Source organism: Sceloporus occidentalis, unplaced genomic scaffold, assembly GCF_023333645.1.
Source record: "Sceloporus occidentalis isolate IW3139 unplaced genomic scaffold, rSceOcc1.0.p SCAF_1, whole genome shotgun sequence".
In the NCBI taxonomy this organism is placed as follows: Eukaryota; Metazoa; Chordata; class Lepidosauria; order Squamata; family Phrynosomatidae; genus Sceloporus; species Sceloporus occidentalis.
In genome coordinates, this window is record NW_028316981.1 from 176109450 (window position 1) to 176125733 (window position 16284).

General features: G+C 42.0%; 1 protein-coding gene across 1 annotated transcript in view; it reads right to left on the minus strand.

The window, feature by feature from the left end:
* The window catches only part of PIN1 (peptidylprolyl cis/trans isomerase, NIMA-interacting 1), a 52090-nt gene that overhangs the window by 13481 nt on the left and 22325 nt on the right, over positions 1-16284 (minus strand). Inside the window, exon 3 of the mRNA XM_089482992.1 lies at positions 26-136. Coding sequence (XP_089339118.1) covers positions 26-136 — 111 coding nt within the window. The remainder of the gene's footprint in view (positions 1-25; positions 137-16284) is intronic.

Consider the following 16284-nt stretch of genomic DNA (forward strand, 5'->3'; position numbering starts at 1 on the left):
CACATAAAATCCTGGCTCAACTCACCCCTTCCAAAAGCGCCCAGGTCTCCCCCTGCCTTGGCCGAGCTGCAGTCACTGAACTGTGATGCTAAGGTTTCAAAGTCTTCCTCCCCAGATTTAATCTTCTGGATGTAGCCTGGGAAGAACAAAGAAGAATCAGAGGTTGATGAGGAAGCCAAGAAGCAGTGGGAGAGATAGCTGGAGGACATTTTTAGATACACATGTAACTAGGTACAGCTAATTTTCACTCAGATGGTAAGCTGATGTTTAGGCTGTACCACTTCAGATTGCAAACAATTTTAAGAGGGGAAGGATCATAGAAGTGAATGCTCCTTTCAGTGAAAATAAAATAAAATGAAATAAACATCCTTCCATGTGGATGGCAAAAAAGGAGGCACTTCCTCACCCATATCTGTAGTGTTAGAATTCAGATACAAGTAACAATTAGAATTACAGGGGCAAATCCTTACTACCAGACTTCATCCCATTCGTCTAAATCAGTGGTTCCCAACCTGGGGGTTGGGACCCCTTTGGGGGTCGAATTACAATTTCCCAGGGGTCGCCAGGGACCCCCCTCAGAGCACCACTTCCCAAACAAAGGGCTCCCAAGTTAGGCCCATTAGAGCAGCAGCCACCTCCAGGCCCCTCCTCAGTTGCATAGTAACTGCCCACAGAGTCCCCTTTCCTGCCTCTCTCAGAAACATAGAGCTCTGCAAAAAGGAAGAGAGACAGCACAGCCAAAGAGTTTCAGTTTCACTTTGAACAACTACCCCTCTGCCCTTCTATGATGGGGCTTTCTAGTCAGGTTCCTCCAGAGGAGCTTTGCCATTGCCATCCTCTGAGGCTGAGAGAGTGTGGCTCCTTTTCCAAGGCTCAAGGCAAACCTATCCTGGGCTTTCTGGACAGTTTTCTTCAGAGGCGGCTGGCCATTGGCATCCTCTGAGGCTGAGAGAGTGTGGCTCCTTTTCCAAGGCTCAATGCATACCTATCCTGGGGCTTTCTGGACAGGTTTCTTCAGAGGGGGCTGGCCATTGCCATCCTCTGAGGCTGAGAGAGTGTGGCTTCATGCCCAAGGCATACCTATCCTGGGGCTTTCTGGACAGGTTTCTTCAGATGGGGGCTGGCCATTGCCATCCTCTGAGGCTGAGAGAGTGTGGCTTCATGCCCAAGGCATACCTATCCTGGGGCTTTCTGGACAGGTTTCTTCAGAGGGGGCTGGCCATTGCCATCCTCTGAGGCTGAGAGAGTGTGGCTTCATGCCCAAGGCATACCTATCCTGGGGCTTTCTGGACAGGTTTCTTCAGATGGGGGCTGGCCATTGCCATCCTCTGAGGCTGAGAGAGTGTGGCTTCATGCCCAAGGCATACCTATCCTAGGGCTTTCTGGACAGGTTTCTTCAGAGGGGGCTGGCCATTGCCATCCTCTGAGGCTGAGAGAGTGTGGCTTCATGCCCAAGGCATACCTATCCTGGGGCTTTCTGGACAGGTTTCTTCAGATGGGGGCTGGCCATTGCCATCCTCTGAGGCTGAGGGAGTGTGGCTCCTTGTCCAAGGCTCAAGACAAACCTATCCTGGGGCTTTCTGGACAGGTTTCTTCAGATGGGGGCTGGCCATTGCCATCCTCTGACGCTGAGAGAGTGTGGCTTCATGCCCAAGGCTCAATGCATACCTATCCTGGGGCTTTCTGGACAGGTTTCTTCAGAGGGGGCTGGCCATTGCCATCCTCTGAGGCTGAGAGAGTGTGGCTCCTTGTCCAAGGCTCAAGACAAACCTATCCTGGGGCTTTCTGGACAGGTTTCTTCAGAGGAACTTTGCCTTTGCCAACCTCTGAGGCTTTTTTTTGTGATTAATCACTATGCTTTACTTATGTTCAATGAAAATAGGATTCATAACAGTAGCAAAATTAAAGTTATGAAATAGGAACGAAAATAATTTTATGGTGGGGGTCACCACAACAGGAGAAACTGTATTAAAGGGTCGCAGCATTAGAAAGGTTGGGAACAACTGGTCTAAATCATTTTAATCATCTGTTGTATCACCACTGTTACTATTACTACTGCTACTACTATTCCTGCTCCATGTCCCAAGCTACTTACCTTGTGAGTCACTTCCATGTTTGCTTCTGTCTGCAAAATCCAGGAAGCTATCAAAGCCTAGCTCTCTGTATACTTTCTTCAAGTGCCTAACTATACTCTTACAATCAACCACTCTTTGCCCATATCGTCTTATCTATTTGGGAGATTGGAAACAGACAACTGGATTTTTAGAAATACTATATTTCCACAGAAATCGGGAGAGATGATGGATAGGAGCCACACACTATTTCCCACTGAGTATCCACCTATATACAAGTCAGGGCTTCTCCTGAGTTACTAATTTTTATAAGCAAGAAATTAGTTTTTGTAGGACATTACACTCAGCAATTGTAAGACATCACACTCAGCAAATTGTGCAGCCTAAAACAAGACAGCCTCAACACTGGACTAGAGAGAAGCACTATTTGGATATTCTTTCTCTCCCACCCATTCCATGACCATTACACAACAGAGTGTTGGGATGAGGCCATTGGCCACCATTTCTACAGCCTTCCAGGTTGGGAGGCTGAACATCTGCAGAAGGCTGCCCTTTCCACTGGTGTGGTCTCCCTGTGCAACCCTAGATGTGTGTCCTAAATCACTGGGGAACCTACTGAAGGAGGAGAGGTTCCCAAGTGAAGACATTCAGCACCCTCCCCAACAAATGTTGGGGTACAAGATTGGGAAGGAGCAAATGGCTTCATCTTTGTTCTCCTCCTTCTCCAAGGTAGCATAGGTGGCTGGGGGCAAGGGTGGAGAACATGAGCATTGTGTGTTTCAGCATTCTGGCAAGAGGTTTAGTAACAACTCAGCCCCTCAAGAACAGCAGGAACCAGCAGAGTCAGCTCCTTGGGTTTCATTCTGCCCAATGCCATACTCTTGAGTGGTGTGGCACTGATAGATCTCTACTGAACACCTCTGATCCCCCTAATGAGGATGGGAATACAAGAGGCCATTTTTATGCAAAAAGTTCCTCAAAATATTTGGGACTTTCTGCTCTCTCTTAGCCAATTCCACAAGCAATGTGTTTCTCACCCATTGAGGAACAGGATGGGGGCTGGCAGAAGCAGCAAGAGACCTTGGAAGAATCCCTCCATTGAGACACACCTCCTCCCTAGTTGTGTCTCTCTCTGGCCAGCCTAATTCTGCTCCTTTTGTAAGAATCAGTATCACTCAATACTGAAGGGATTCCATTCACATTCATTGCATTTAACAAGGTGTAGGAAAGAAAGACAGATTGTAATTGGAGAGAAATAAGGAGGTCTTTGCACACACAAGCAATGAAATGGCTGCTGTTATTGGACTAACGGTTTCTTGCTATGCCAGCTGTAGGCCCATTAGACCAAAGTCACTAGAAAGCCCAGCCATATTCTGGATGGACAAACATGATTCCCAGGAAGAGTTGTCCTTTGCTGACTCTACCATTTATAGTGAAGGAGTTCAAACTCTAACCTGATTATGAATTCATACTTCTTCTGGTGTGTGAGGGTAAGTCAGAAAATACCAGCAGCCCAATGCAACAAGTAAACTACCCATTAAAGTATGAACATAGGAAGCTGCCTCATATTCAGTTGACTTGTACGTCTTGTTTAGCTCAGTAAGTTGTCAGTGGCTGTCCAAGATATCCAGCAGAGATATTTCCTAGCTCTGTCTAGAATACTGAATGTTATAAAATCAAGGATGGTTTTTTTCATCATATTTGCTTAATTCCAGTTACATTTTTAAAATGCTTCTAGAGGGCTCTACAATAGGGATGATCAACATCTGAGGATCTAGGAGCCATTTCTGCCCTTCTCTAGACTTCAAGGACCTCCCCTCCCCTCCAACTACTCAAATGAAAATATGTTCATTTAAAAAAAAAGTGAATAGTGCCCCCAGAATCCCTGAGATTACAATTTACCATTCCAATGTTACTGGAATAACACTACCATGAAAGACAACAGAACACCTATTTCAGAAACAAGAAGTAACTGGGAATACTATTTTTCCCCATGAAAAACAAAATTGGAGAAGGTCCCATGGATTGTACATCATCCGCCCCTACTCTATACAGTATGTAGAATATTCATATGTTCATACTAGCAGCAGGACTGCAACTGGAAAGCAAAAGCGATGTTTATTTATTTATACCCTGCCTTTCTCTTGCATAGGACTCAAGTGGGCTCATATATGAATTTTAAACAAGGCAGATGAATTAAAAATTAGTAATCAAAAAGTTTTGAAAGAATTAAATAAGCTACCATATTAAAACACCATTACTTTAAAACAATACAAAATCATGTAAAACCTTGAAAAGATTTTTTTTTTAAATGTAGCACATGTACCGCATTAAAGACTTTTACACATAGCCATTTAGACATCAAAAGCTTATTCAAATAAAAAGGTCTTTAGCTGGTGGTGGAAGGAGAGAAGGGCAGCCCAATCTTCTGCAGCAGATAGTTCCATATCCTGGGAGCAGACACTGAGAAGGCTCTCTTCAGTGCCCTCATCAAATGTGCCTAGACCTAAGTCATGTTGTTGTTGTGGTCCCTTCAAGTCATTTCCAACTTATGATGAGCCTAAGGTGATCTCATCACAGGGTTTTCTTGGCAAGATTTGTTCAGAGGCTTGTCTGTGCCTTCCTCTGAAGGCGAGAGAGTGTGAATTGCCCAAGGTTACCCAGTAGGGTTTCCATGGCTGGGTGGGTGGGAGATTTGAACCCTCGTGTCCACATTGATATAGTCCAGCACTCAAACCACTACACCATGCTGGCTCTCACAGTCTTTATACATCATATAACTATATAGGGTTTTATATATCATTGTGCCCAGATATCAATACTGATTCTGGAGCATGGGGTAATTTCCACCTAGTGACTCACTCAAGCCAGCAAGCAGTTGAATCTTCCTAAAAGGATTTGCCAGAAAAGGGATGTTACAGTTCATTTCCTGAGAAAACAGTAGGCTGTTCTTATCTGTTCCGGACCCCCCCCCCACGCCCGGCAAATGGCAAAAACCGTGGGACCTCAGGTCTCATGGTATTCAATGGCAGTGTGCATGTGGCCGCTCTCCTGGGGTCTCCGGCATGCACGGCCATTGAAATCAATGGGGTCCGCAGATGCTCAAATCCACAGATGGCAAGCACACAGTTGGAGCAGGTGCGCCATACCTTAACAGTGCCAGTCCCCTAACCAAGTGCACAAAAAATTGGTAGTCCACAAACTTTTTAAACTAACTGTCTGCTTAGGCATACCCAAATCAATCACTTGTAGCAACTTAAATTTTCCTAGAAAGAGAGAAAGCGAGAAACTCTTCCATGCCTGGTTACCTGCAACAGATTCCTACTCATCATAGCAAGTAAGTGGCTATTTACAAGCCTGGACAAACACCATAAAAATCTAATATACACTCCCAACTCTTCTGACAAGTCCCAGCCCTCACAATGTGTTTAACAAAAAACACAGTATCGCAGAGTTAAAATTCTCCAAACAAAAATGTGAAAGGCAATGATGATATGCCTGTCAAACTGATGCTTCCCAAGGGTTCTATTTAAACAATTCTGGGCTATAATTATGTTCATCAGGGATGGTAAGTCTGTTCATAGAAATTCAATGAGGCTCAGCTGTTTCGTTGTGACTAAGGTGGGCATCCATGCAATAAATTCTTTAGTGGGATTATTTTTATCACTGTTGTTGTTTATAATTTCACCTGCTCATTTTTAGAGAGACAATAACAGACTGTTCTCACCAAGTCAACAGTATCAATCCTTCTTCATATCCTTATCGAGCCAAAGTGCACAGCGCCAATTTTGATTAATTATATGCAAGCTCCTATGACCTTAACGGCAAATGGTGTTTATCAAGGACAGATGGAGGTGTTGACAGAAAATAGATTCCCATCCCCCCGATCATGGCATTTCATACTCATGAGAATAGGGAAGGGAAAATACAATGATAATAAAAGTGACAAATAAATGAATTCTTAACGGGTTTTATCAACCTCACAGCAGGATCGTTAGATGAAATAAGTTTTAATCTCATCTTTTCTTCTGTCCTTAAAGTGACACAGAAGATTGCTCTAACATAAAAATTATCTGATAGCAAAAGGGCTTTCGTCTCCTGGGCTATCAACCCATGCCTTTAATACATTTTAAACATCACTTGAATATAAGAATTACATCTGGATCTCATACGAAACAAGATTAAAATGTCTCTCTCTATAACCTTATCAGATGATGGAGACCTTGCATAGCTGTGCCCAGCCACAAGTTTTCATTTACTTGGATTTTCTATCTTGGAGAGATAACATAGAGAGAAAAGTTGTTATTAGAATTTCTAATTGAAGATGTGGTTCTGGAACATTCAAGTGTCAGATACGTACCCTTGTGCTCCACATTACCGATCACACATTACCGAAGTTTGCTCAGTATAAAGGAAATGAGAGCAAAATGATCACGCTGTCATGATACCATATCGAAAACCCCAAATATTATAATCGTTCAGCACTAGAACGGAAGAATCTGCAAATTATGGAAACTCAAATGAGCCAAGGCATATAATATTAGATGCAATTGTTGCCATCCTGCATGCCCTGCATGGCATGACTGCCATTTAAGATGCTCAATGCCACAGATTTGGGAATCCCATTTCCCACTTAGAAAGCAAAGCCTAGTTTTTCATCCTGTCATTTCTGCCGGCATCAAGTGGTTGATTGTCACTGTTCCATATCCTGGGAGCAGGAGGTCATGAGGACTGTTCACTCTTAAGCACCTTTTTAATGTTTCTTGTGATCACTATGCTAGTTAACCAGGCAATAGAAAAGAAATAGGACCCGGAGCAATGGATTCAAACTACAGGGAAAGAGATCCCCTTCAATATTAGGAAAAATTTCCTGATGGTAACAGTTGTTCCTCGGAGAGTGGCAGAGTCTTCTTCTTTGGAGGTTTTTAAACAGAGGCTGGATGGCCTTCTGTCAGGGTGTTTTGATTGTGTATTGGCATGGCCCTTGAGGTCTCTTCCAGCTCTATGAATCTATGAAATAACAGGATGATATTACATCTTTTCTGGACTCATGAACAGATCAACATTTGGGAGCACAGAATTTGAATTAAGCTCCAGTAGCATTTGAAATGAAAAACATAACCTACAATGGGGTTGGGAACCATGCAGCCTCCTAGATGTTGGATTGCACCTTTTAGCATTCCTCACCATGGGCTGTTAGGGTTACTGGGGTTTACAGTCCAACATCAGAGGAGGGGGCCATGTTCCTCATCCCTGTCTCCTAAATGACTTTTTACAAGATTTGAGTCTTGCTGTCATTGTGACTTGCAAGGCATTAACTTCCCCATGTCATAATAGATGGGTGGCTACCCTTTCCCAGACCTTAAAGATTTTCCCCTTGTCACAGTGTGGCAGATTTTCAATTAAGGGAATTAGCTTCAGTTGACTTCTTATATGGTATATATTAGTTTTTCTTCTTCAAAACTCCCTATGTGCAGTGGGCTTACAGTCTTCAGTCTGTCGACTTCCTTATCTCTTTGGATCCAACCCTGGAAGTAGGCTTGGTCCTATAAGAAATTGGAAACTAACAATGTTGTTGTTAACTGTCCTCAACTCATGGTGACCCTATGGATGAGACATCTCCAAGACCCTCTGTCCTCCACTGTTCTGCTTAATTCCTGCAACCCCATAAAACTCGTGACCTCCTAAATAGAGTCCATCCATCTGGCATGTGGCTTTCCTCTCTTCCTACTTCCCTCCATCTTTCCCAGCATTATTGTCTTTTGCAATGAGTCTTTCCTTCTCATTATGTGTCCAAAGTACAACAGCCTCAGTTTGGTGATCTTGACTTCCAGGGAGGTTTCTGCTTGATCTGCTCCAGGATCCATTTAGAATCATAGAATCATAGAGTTGGAAGAGACCACAGGGGCCATCCAGTCCAACCCCCCTGCCATGCAGAAAATCACAATCAAAGCATCCCCGACAGATGGCCATCCAGCCTCTGCTTGAAGACCTCCAAGGAAGGAGACTCCACTACACTCCGAGGGAGTTTGTTCCACTGTCGAACAGCCCTTACTGTCAGGAAGTTCCTCCTAATGTTGAGGTGGAATCTCTTTTCCTGCAGTTTGCATCTATTGCTTCAGGTCCTAGTCTCTGGAGCAGCAGAAAACAAGCTTGCTCCCTCCTCAATATGACATCCCTTCAAATATTTAAACATGGCTATCATATCACCTCTTAACCTTCTCTTCTCCAGGCTAAACATCCCCAGCTCCCTGAGTCGTTCCTCGTAGGGCATGGTTTCCAGACCTTTCACCATTTTAGTCGCCCTCCTTTGGACACGCTCCAGTTTCTCAATGTCCTTTTTGAATTGTGGTGCCCAGAACTGGACACAATATTCCAGGTGGGGCCTGACCAGAGCAGAATATAGTGGCACTATGACTTCCCTTGATCTAGACACTATACTTCTATTGATGCAGCCTAAAATCGCATTGGCCTTGTTAGCTGCCGCATTGCACTGTTGACTCATGTTCAACTTGTGGTCTACCTGGACTCCTAGATCCCTTTCACACGTAGTTTCATTCAGCCAGGTGTCCTCCATCCTATATCTTGTGCTTTTCGTTTTTCCGCCCTAAGTGCAGTACCTTACATTTCTCTGTGTTGAATTTCATTTTGTTAGCTATGGCCCAGTTTTCTAGTCTGTTCAGGTCATTTTGAATCTTGATCCTGTCCTCTAGGGTATTAGCTATTCCCCCTAATTTGGTGTCATCTGCAAATTTGATAAGTATGCCCCCAATTTTGTCCTCCAAGTCATTGATAAAGATATTGAATAGCACTGGGCCCAGGACAGACCCTTGTGGGACCCCACTGGTCACTTCTTTCCAGGATGAAAAGGAGCCATTGTTGAGCACTCTTTGGCTTCGGCCAGTCAACCAATTACAAATCCATGTAACAGTTACTTTGTCTAGCCCACATTTTACAAGTTTGTTTGCAAGAATATCATGGGATATTCTTGGATGGGATGGGATCATCCACAGCATTCCCTTCATCTAACAAGTTGGTAATTTTATCAAAAAAAGAGATCAGGTTTGTCTGGCATGATTTCTTTCTCTGAAACCCGTGTTGACCTTTTGTGATTATGGAATTACTTTCTAGACGTTCACAGACTTTTTGTTTAATTATCTGCTCTAAAATCTTTCCTGGTATCGATGTCAGACTAACTGGACGATAATTGTTGGGATCCTCTTTTTTCCCTTTTTTGAAGATGGGGACGTTTGCCCTCCTCCAGTCGGCTGGCACTTCTCCGGTTCTCCAGGACTTCTCAAAGATTATTGCCAATGGCTCTGATATTACATTTGCCAGTTCTTTTAATACCCTTGGATGTAGTTCATCTGGTCCTGGAGACTTATATTCGTTTAGGTTGAACAGGTATTCCTGTACTATCTCTTTACTTATTCTGTGCTGAAATTCCTCTTTTCTGTCCTCTGCTCCTTTATCCTCAGGTTGAGTTCCCTTTGCCTTTTCTGAGAAGACTGAGGCAAAGAAGGTGTTGAGTAATTCTGCCTTTTCTCTGTCCTCTGTTAGCATTTTGCCATCTTCTCCATGCGGTGGCCCTACCATTTCCTTCTTCTTCCTTTTGCTGCGGACATATCCAAAAAAGCCCTTTTTGTTGTTCTTAACCTCTCTAGCAGGCCTGAGTTCATTCTGTGCTTTGGCTTTTGACTTTACCCCTACACAGGCTTGCTATTTGTTTGAATTCCTCTTTGGTGATTTCCCCATTTTTCCATTTCTTATACATGTCCCTTTTTAATCTTAGCTCAGTTGAAAGTTCTTTAGTCATCCATCCTGGTTTCTTGAGAAATCTCCCATTTTTCTTCCTCATTGGAACTGTTTGAAATTGTGCCTTCAGAATCTCCCTTTTAAGAAACTCCCATCCATTTGTTTGTTTCTTTGGCTGTCCATGGGATCCTCAGCACTCTTCTCCAGCACCACATCTCAAATGAACTGATTTTCTTCCTATCATCTTTCTTAACTGTCCAGCTCTCACATCCATACATGGTAATAGGGAATATAGTGGCTTGTATGATTTTAACTTTTGTGCTAAGTTGTATATCTTCACATTTTAGAATCTTTTCTAGTTCTTTCATAGCCACCCTTCTCATTCTTAATCTTCTTCTGATTTCCTGAGTGCAGTCCCCATATCTATCGATGCTTGATCCCAGGTATGAGAATTCTTTTACTATTTCTATTTCTTCATTGTCTAAAATTAATCTGTGAAGGTGGTCATTATTTTTGTTTTCTTTATGTTCAACATTAAGCCTGCCTTTACATTTTCTTCTTTGATCTTCCTTAGTAGGTGTTCCAGGTCGGTGAGGTTTTCTGCTAGTACTATGGTGTCATCTGCATATCTTAGATTGTTGATATTCCTTCTTCCTATTTTCACTCCTTCTTCTGTGTCCAAGCCTGCTTTTCTTATAATATGTTCTACATACAAGTTGAACAGATAGGGTGAAAGGATGCAGCCTTGTCTGATTCCTTTGCCAACTGGGAACCATTCCGTTTCTCTGTGTTCTGTTCTGTGTCCTGAGTACAGATTTCTCATCAGGACTCTCAGATGTCTTGGCACTGCCATGTCTTTAAGGGCATTCCATAGCTTTTCATGATCTATGCAGTCAAAAGCTTTGCTAAAGTCTATGAAGTACATGCTGATTTTCTTTTGGAATTCCCTGGTGCACTCCATTAGCCATTGTATGTTTGAAATGTGGTCCCTAGTGTCTCTTCCTTTCCTGAACCCCACTTGAACCTCTGGTAATTCTCTCTCCATAACTAACATACACATGGACAATATACTCACAGAATAGGAAGCAGTTTTAGATATAATTTATTTTTAATGTTTTGCAATGATGTGGCCCAGCTCTGATTAAAATCTTGTTTTACTTCCGTATTCTAATTTGCTGCTAGATTTGAATTATTCATGCCTACCTGACTGCCTATATTCCATCAGAGGTAGGCAACCTAGTGTCCTCCAGATGCTTCAGACCAAAATCAATGGATGGCACCAAGTGGGTTAACCTCTGGAATGCCCTTCCATAGGAGACTAGGCTGCCCCCCCTGCTTTTCCTTTCAGACAAGTGTTTAATACATAATCATAGGATAGCTTTTATATGGGGTGTTTGTTATATGTGGTGTGTAGTGTAGTTTTTAATGTATGTATCATAGAATCTTAAGAGTTGGAAGACCCCTCAAGGGCCATTTAGTCCAAACCCCCTGTCATGCAGGAACTCACAATCAAAGCAACCCCGACAGATGGCCATCCAGTCTGTTTAATAACCTCCAACGGAGACATCACCACACTCTAAGGGAATGATACCTGTAATTTTATACTGTTTTTATTTGATGTTTTCAATTGATTTTAAAACTTGTATTGTAAATTCTTTTTAAATGTTTTTATTTGTGAGCCACCTTGGGTCCCTTTCTGAGAGAAAGGTGGCATAAAAATGATAAATAAATAAATAATCTTGCTCTATGCCATTGGCCACTGAGGCAGGCAGTATTTTGTTTTGCCAAAGACTAAAAAGACCCTCAAGAGCAATTAAGGTGAACTCTTACTGTCTGGAGGGCAAAAGGAAAATCTTTGCTTATAATGGCAATGGATTTCCTTACATGCAAGTAAAATCAGGATTTTTTTTAAAAAAAATCCTTTTGATTGTCAATGAAAGTCCCAGAGTACAAGAATGACTGATTTTATTTTTTAAAAAACAACAACAACAAGTTTTCTTCACTACCATTTCCCACTTACGGCTCCCATCAACAAGGCACTGTCAACAACCCTGAAAACTGAGCTCTGTAGTTGAAAGGTGTCACCATATCTACAATGCCAATCCTAAAACATGTCTGAGTACTGTATCAGATAACTCTAATCCCTCTGGACAACTCATGTGGCTCCTACCCACCCTAATGTTGTTGGTTAGCAAATACCGGCAGCCCTAGCCAACACAGCCAGTGATGAAGAATAATGGAAGTTGCAGTCCAATATAATGCAGAAAGCCATAAGATTCCTTTCCCTGCCCTCGCCTCAGGATATTGCTCCAGTCCGAGCAAGTAGAATTTGTCTGTTCAAGCTCCTAATTTCTTCTAGAATTGGATCTCCTGCCTGCTTGTCTCAGATTACACTATCATTGTGCTGGGCTAAGATTCCATGAGACCTGCGTTTGAAACCCCACTTGAATATGGAGACCCACTGGGAAAGTCACACTCTCTTGGTCTCACAGAAAGGCAACAGCAAAATCTCCTCTGACAAATATTATGAAGAAAGCACTGTGATAAGGTTGCTTTATGATTGCCGTAAGTCAGAAATGACTTGAAGGAACATAACATCAAACCACTATTGATATTGATACAATAGACAAACTTGTTCTTTGGAGACAGGAACTAGGAAATTCCTTTATTCCAAGTCAGATCCAGTAACAGCTCATCTAAAAGGTCACAAGTTATTTACCTTGGCCTATGCTGACTGGTAGTGGCTCCAGCTTCGTAGGGATTCTCAGCCCCAATTGGAAAAAAGTGGGAGATTGAACCTGAGACTGTTTGCATACAGAATATATGCTGTGCTCCTGTGATCTTCAACTAAACCTTCCTCTGCAGGAGTGATTTTACCTGACAGATATTCTGCTACAAAGAAACTTGGAGGTTACTTATTGCCCAAGTATGACCAGCCTTTGTAAACCTTTTCTCAACATTTAAATAAAATGCCATGGAGCACAAAGGAGTGTAATGCAGTATACCCAGAGGACCATTCTGCTCCCACACCCAATCCATGAAAATACTGATGAACAGCTGCAAGATAAGCAGTGTGTGTGATAAAGTATGCTCACTATCACTGCAAGAGATAAAGGTATTTTATATGCTGCATAATGTCTAAACAATACCCATCTAGAAAATTGTTTGGGGGATTGACAGTTTTATTCAAATCAAATTGTAGATAAAATATCACGTTTGGAAGCTAGCAGCCAGACATATAAACAGGGTTGTTGCATGCTACGGTTCAGTGCCTTGTATAGCTTCTTTGCATATCCCCTTGTCTAGTAAAAGTGGCAGAATTATGCTAACGAGGTCATGCAAATTTGCTTAATTTGCATAAATGTGCATGGATTGCAGTATTCAGCTTTTCCTTCCACAGAATTCAGACAGCAAGGCTTCAGTTCCTCTTAGCCCAGAGTGCACACAACCTGGCCCATAAGAATCCGAAGGAAATGACAGCTTCCTTTAAGAGTGCTACCACGTTAAGTACCAGCACCTAAATGCATGTGTGTATGTGCCTTCAAGTCACTTGTCAGTTTATGGCAATCTCATGAATTACATAGTTTGCTTAGGCAACAAAGACTCAGAAGTGGTTTTCAGTTTTGCTAGTTCCTTCCTCTGAAATGTAGCCTACAGCACCTGGTATTCATTGGCAGTATCCAGTCCCCTCTAAATATTAACCAAAGCTAACCCTGTTAGCTTCGAAGATCAGATGGGATCTGCATAGCTACTTTATCAGGCTGCCAGAACTTCTTGTGATGTTTTAAGGGGAACATATATAGATTTAATGTATATACTCATGTAAAAGTCTAGGTTAAAAAATTGATCCCAAAAACCTGAGTCGACTTATCCACAGGTCAATGTAAGTACTGTACTTTAAATCACACACACACACACACACACATCCCCTGGTGAAAGGCAAGAGTATAATCTGCCCTGGAAGCTCTGGCCCACTTCTACTCTCTCTCATCCATCCAGCCTTTAGTACACGCCCAAACAGTTATCCCTGCTGGATTTTTATACATTCTTTGGCATTGTTTTCCTTTGCTTTGTTCTTTATATCCTTCGTTACATGCCCATAAATTTTACCCTCAAGTTATCCAAGGGTCATATTAAAATCCATAATTTTGGCCTCAAAACCTGTCCTCGACTTATACATGATGTTGAGTTATAGTTGAGTATATACAGTACATCTGTATTTATATCCTGTAGATTTCTCCTCTGTGTTCTAGATCAGACACTACAAGAATAGCTTCAAAAGTGTTCACTTGATGAAATAAAAACTGGTGTATTTATGTGTGTGTTGTATGCCTTCAAGTCATTTCTCATGGCAACCCTTAAACCTATCATGGGGTTTTCTTGGCAAGAAAACTGCAATTGCCTTCCTGAGGCCGAGAGTGTGTGTCTTCCCAAGAGCACCCAGTGAGTTTCATGTCTGAGCTGGGAATCGACCCTGGTCTCCAGAGTCATAGTCCAACACCCAAACCACTATACCACGTTGGTTCTCACTTCACTATTTCTAACAACTGATGTCCAGTCTGTAATTTGTGTGTTTCTTCAATGAACGTATACCAAATGCTTGCTAAAACTATTCAGATATGATCATTTCTCACTTGAGACTTCACTACATCTGATCAAAATTAACAAGTGGGTGACTCTTGTTTCTAAGAGAATATGCACAGACTTGCCAATCATAACAGCAGTTACCTTTAGAGCACAGAAAACCCACTTAGAGACAAGAGGATTGCAAAATCAATGGATTTCTATTTAGTTCTCTGTACACATAACATTAAACAAAATTACCTACTTGAAGACCAAGTAAACTTCTAGGTATCAAAATCTGTATTTACAGGCAGAACAGTATTTTTCTGCCATTTGGATGGCTGAGTCAAATAGTCTTTCATTTGAGGGCATAAAATTATAAAGTTCAGTCACAGAATATAAAATTGTACAAAACTGCCTGTATATTTAGTAAATGAACCTATGCCTGAAGAACCATCTGTCCCAATACACACTTGCCTGAAGTCTCAGGTCTGCGGGACAGGCCCACCTCTGTGACTGCTGGCATACTGCAGAAATAATGAAGTTTGGCATCGCTTTAACTGTCTTGGCTCAGTGTGATGGAATTTGTAGTGGCATCAGAGCTGTCTGACACAGACTAACTATATCACAAAACTACAAATACCAGAATTTCATAGCACCGAGCCATGGCAGTTAAAGTGGTGCCAAACTGCATTAATCTTGCAATGTAGATGCATTCTGCATCCCTCCATTATGCTCAATACACTATAGAGGATGTAGAAAGCTTTATCTGTGGCACCCTGGTTGTGAATTTTGCTCTCATTTGGAGGCCTAAATGGCACTGATGCTTTGTTTAACACTGAATACTATTCACTGCTGTTTATTCAACCCTTTGGGTGCGATTCTTCCCAAAATATCCATGTAGTTTTAAATTCCTTTAACCTTTTAAACTGTTTTTCTTTTAATGTGATTTTTATTCTGTTTAAATTATTTCTTTTGTTTCAAACTGTTTTAAACTGCTTGATGCTGGCTTTAATCTGCCCTGAGATTTCATGATACACTATGACCCCCATATCTGTGGAACCAGTAACTGTAATTTCACTTACCCGGGTTTGGGGGAAAGGTCCCTCTAGACATGTGGAGGTCCTCCAGTGTGACTCTATGGTCAGCTTCCACTAAAATATAGGGTTCGCCATTTTACTTAATTTTCAATATCTACGGTAAATCTGGGAACACATCCCCCACAGATACGGAGATTATACATACTGTGTAAGTATTTTTAACTAAGTAAATCAATATTACAAAAATGGTCAACACTCAGCACGTGGGCTATCACAAGCCCTCTGTGAGCTGTATTAAATGTGAACTTTTGCACTAAAGTCAGGTGCACGAGACATACACCTTTTATCAGAAAAAAACAACATATGTCTGAAACCTTTCAGGAAACACATTTCTTCTCAAAATAAGGAAGGTGCTCCCCATGCACTTTTTTGAAAATATACTTTGAAAAATTGTTTGTTTTAACTCTTGAGAGGACCTGGGAACTGCAAAAGGAGAAAAAGATTCCAGTTCAACATTAGGAAGAACTTCCCGACAGTAAGACAACAGTGGAACACACTCCCTCAGAAAGTGATGGAGTCTCTTTTAGAGGTTTTAAATAGAGGCTGGATGGCCATCTGTTGGGGGTTATTTGGGTGTTACTGCAAGTCAGAGGTTTAGACTTCATGGCCCTTGAGGTCTCTTCCAACTCTATGAGTCTATGAAAAGCAGCCATATGGGGCCATGTATGGGCTGTAGGCGGCACTTTGTCCACTCCTGTTCTAGGAGGAAGCCCTGCAATACTGCATTTAAACTACAATGACTGACCGACCCCTCAAAAAAAAATCAGATTCCCATGAGTTTCCATAGATCACCC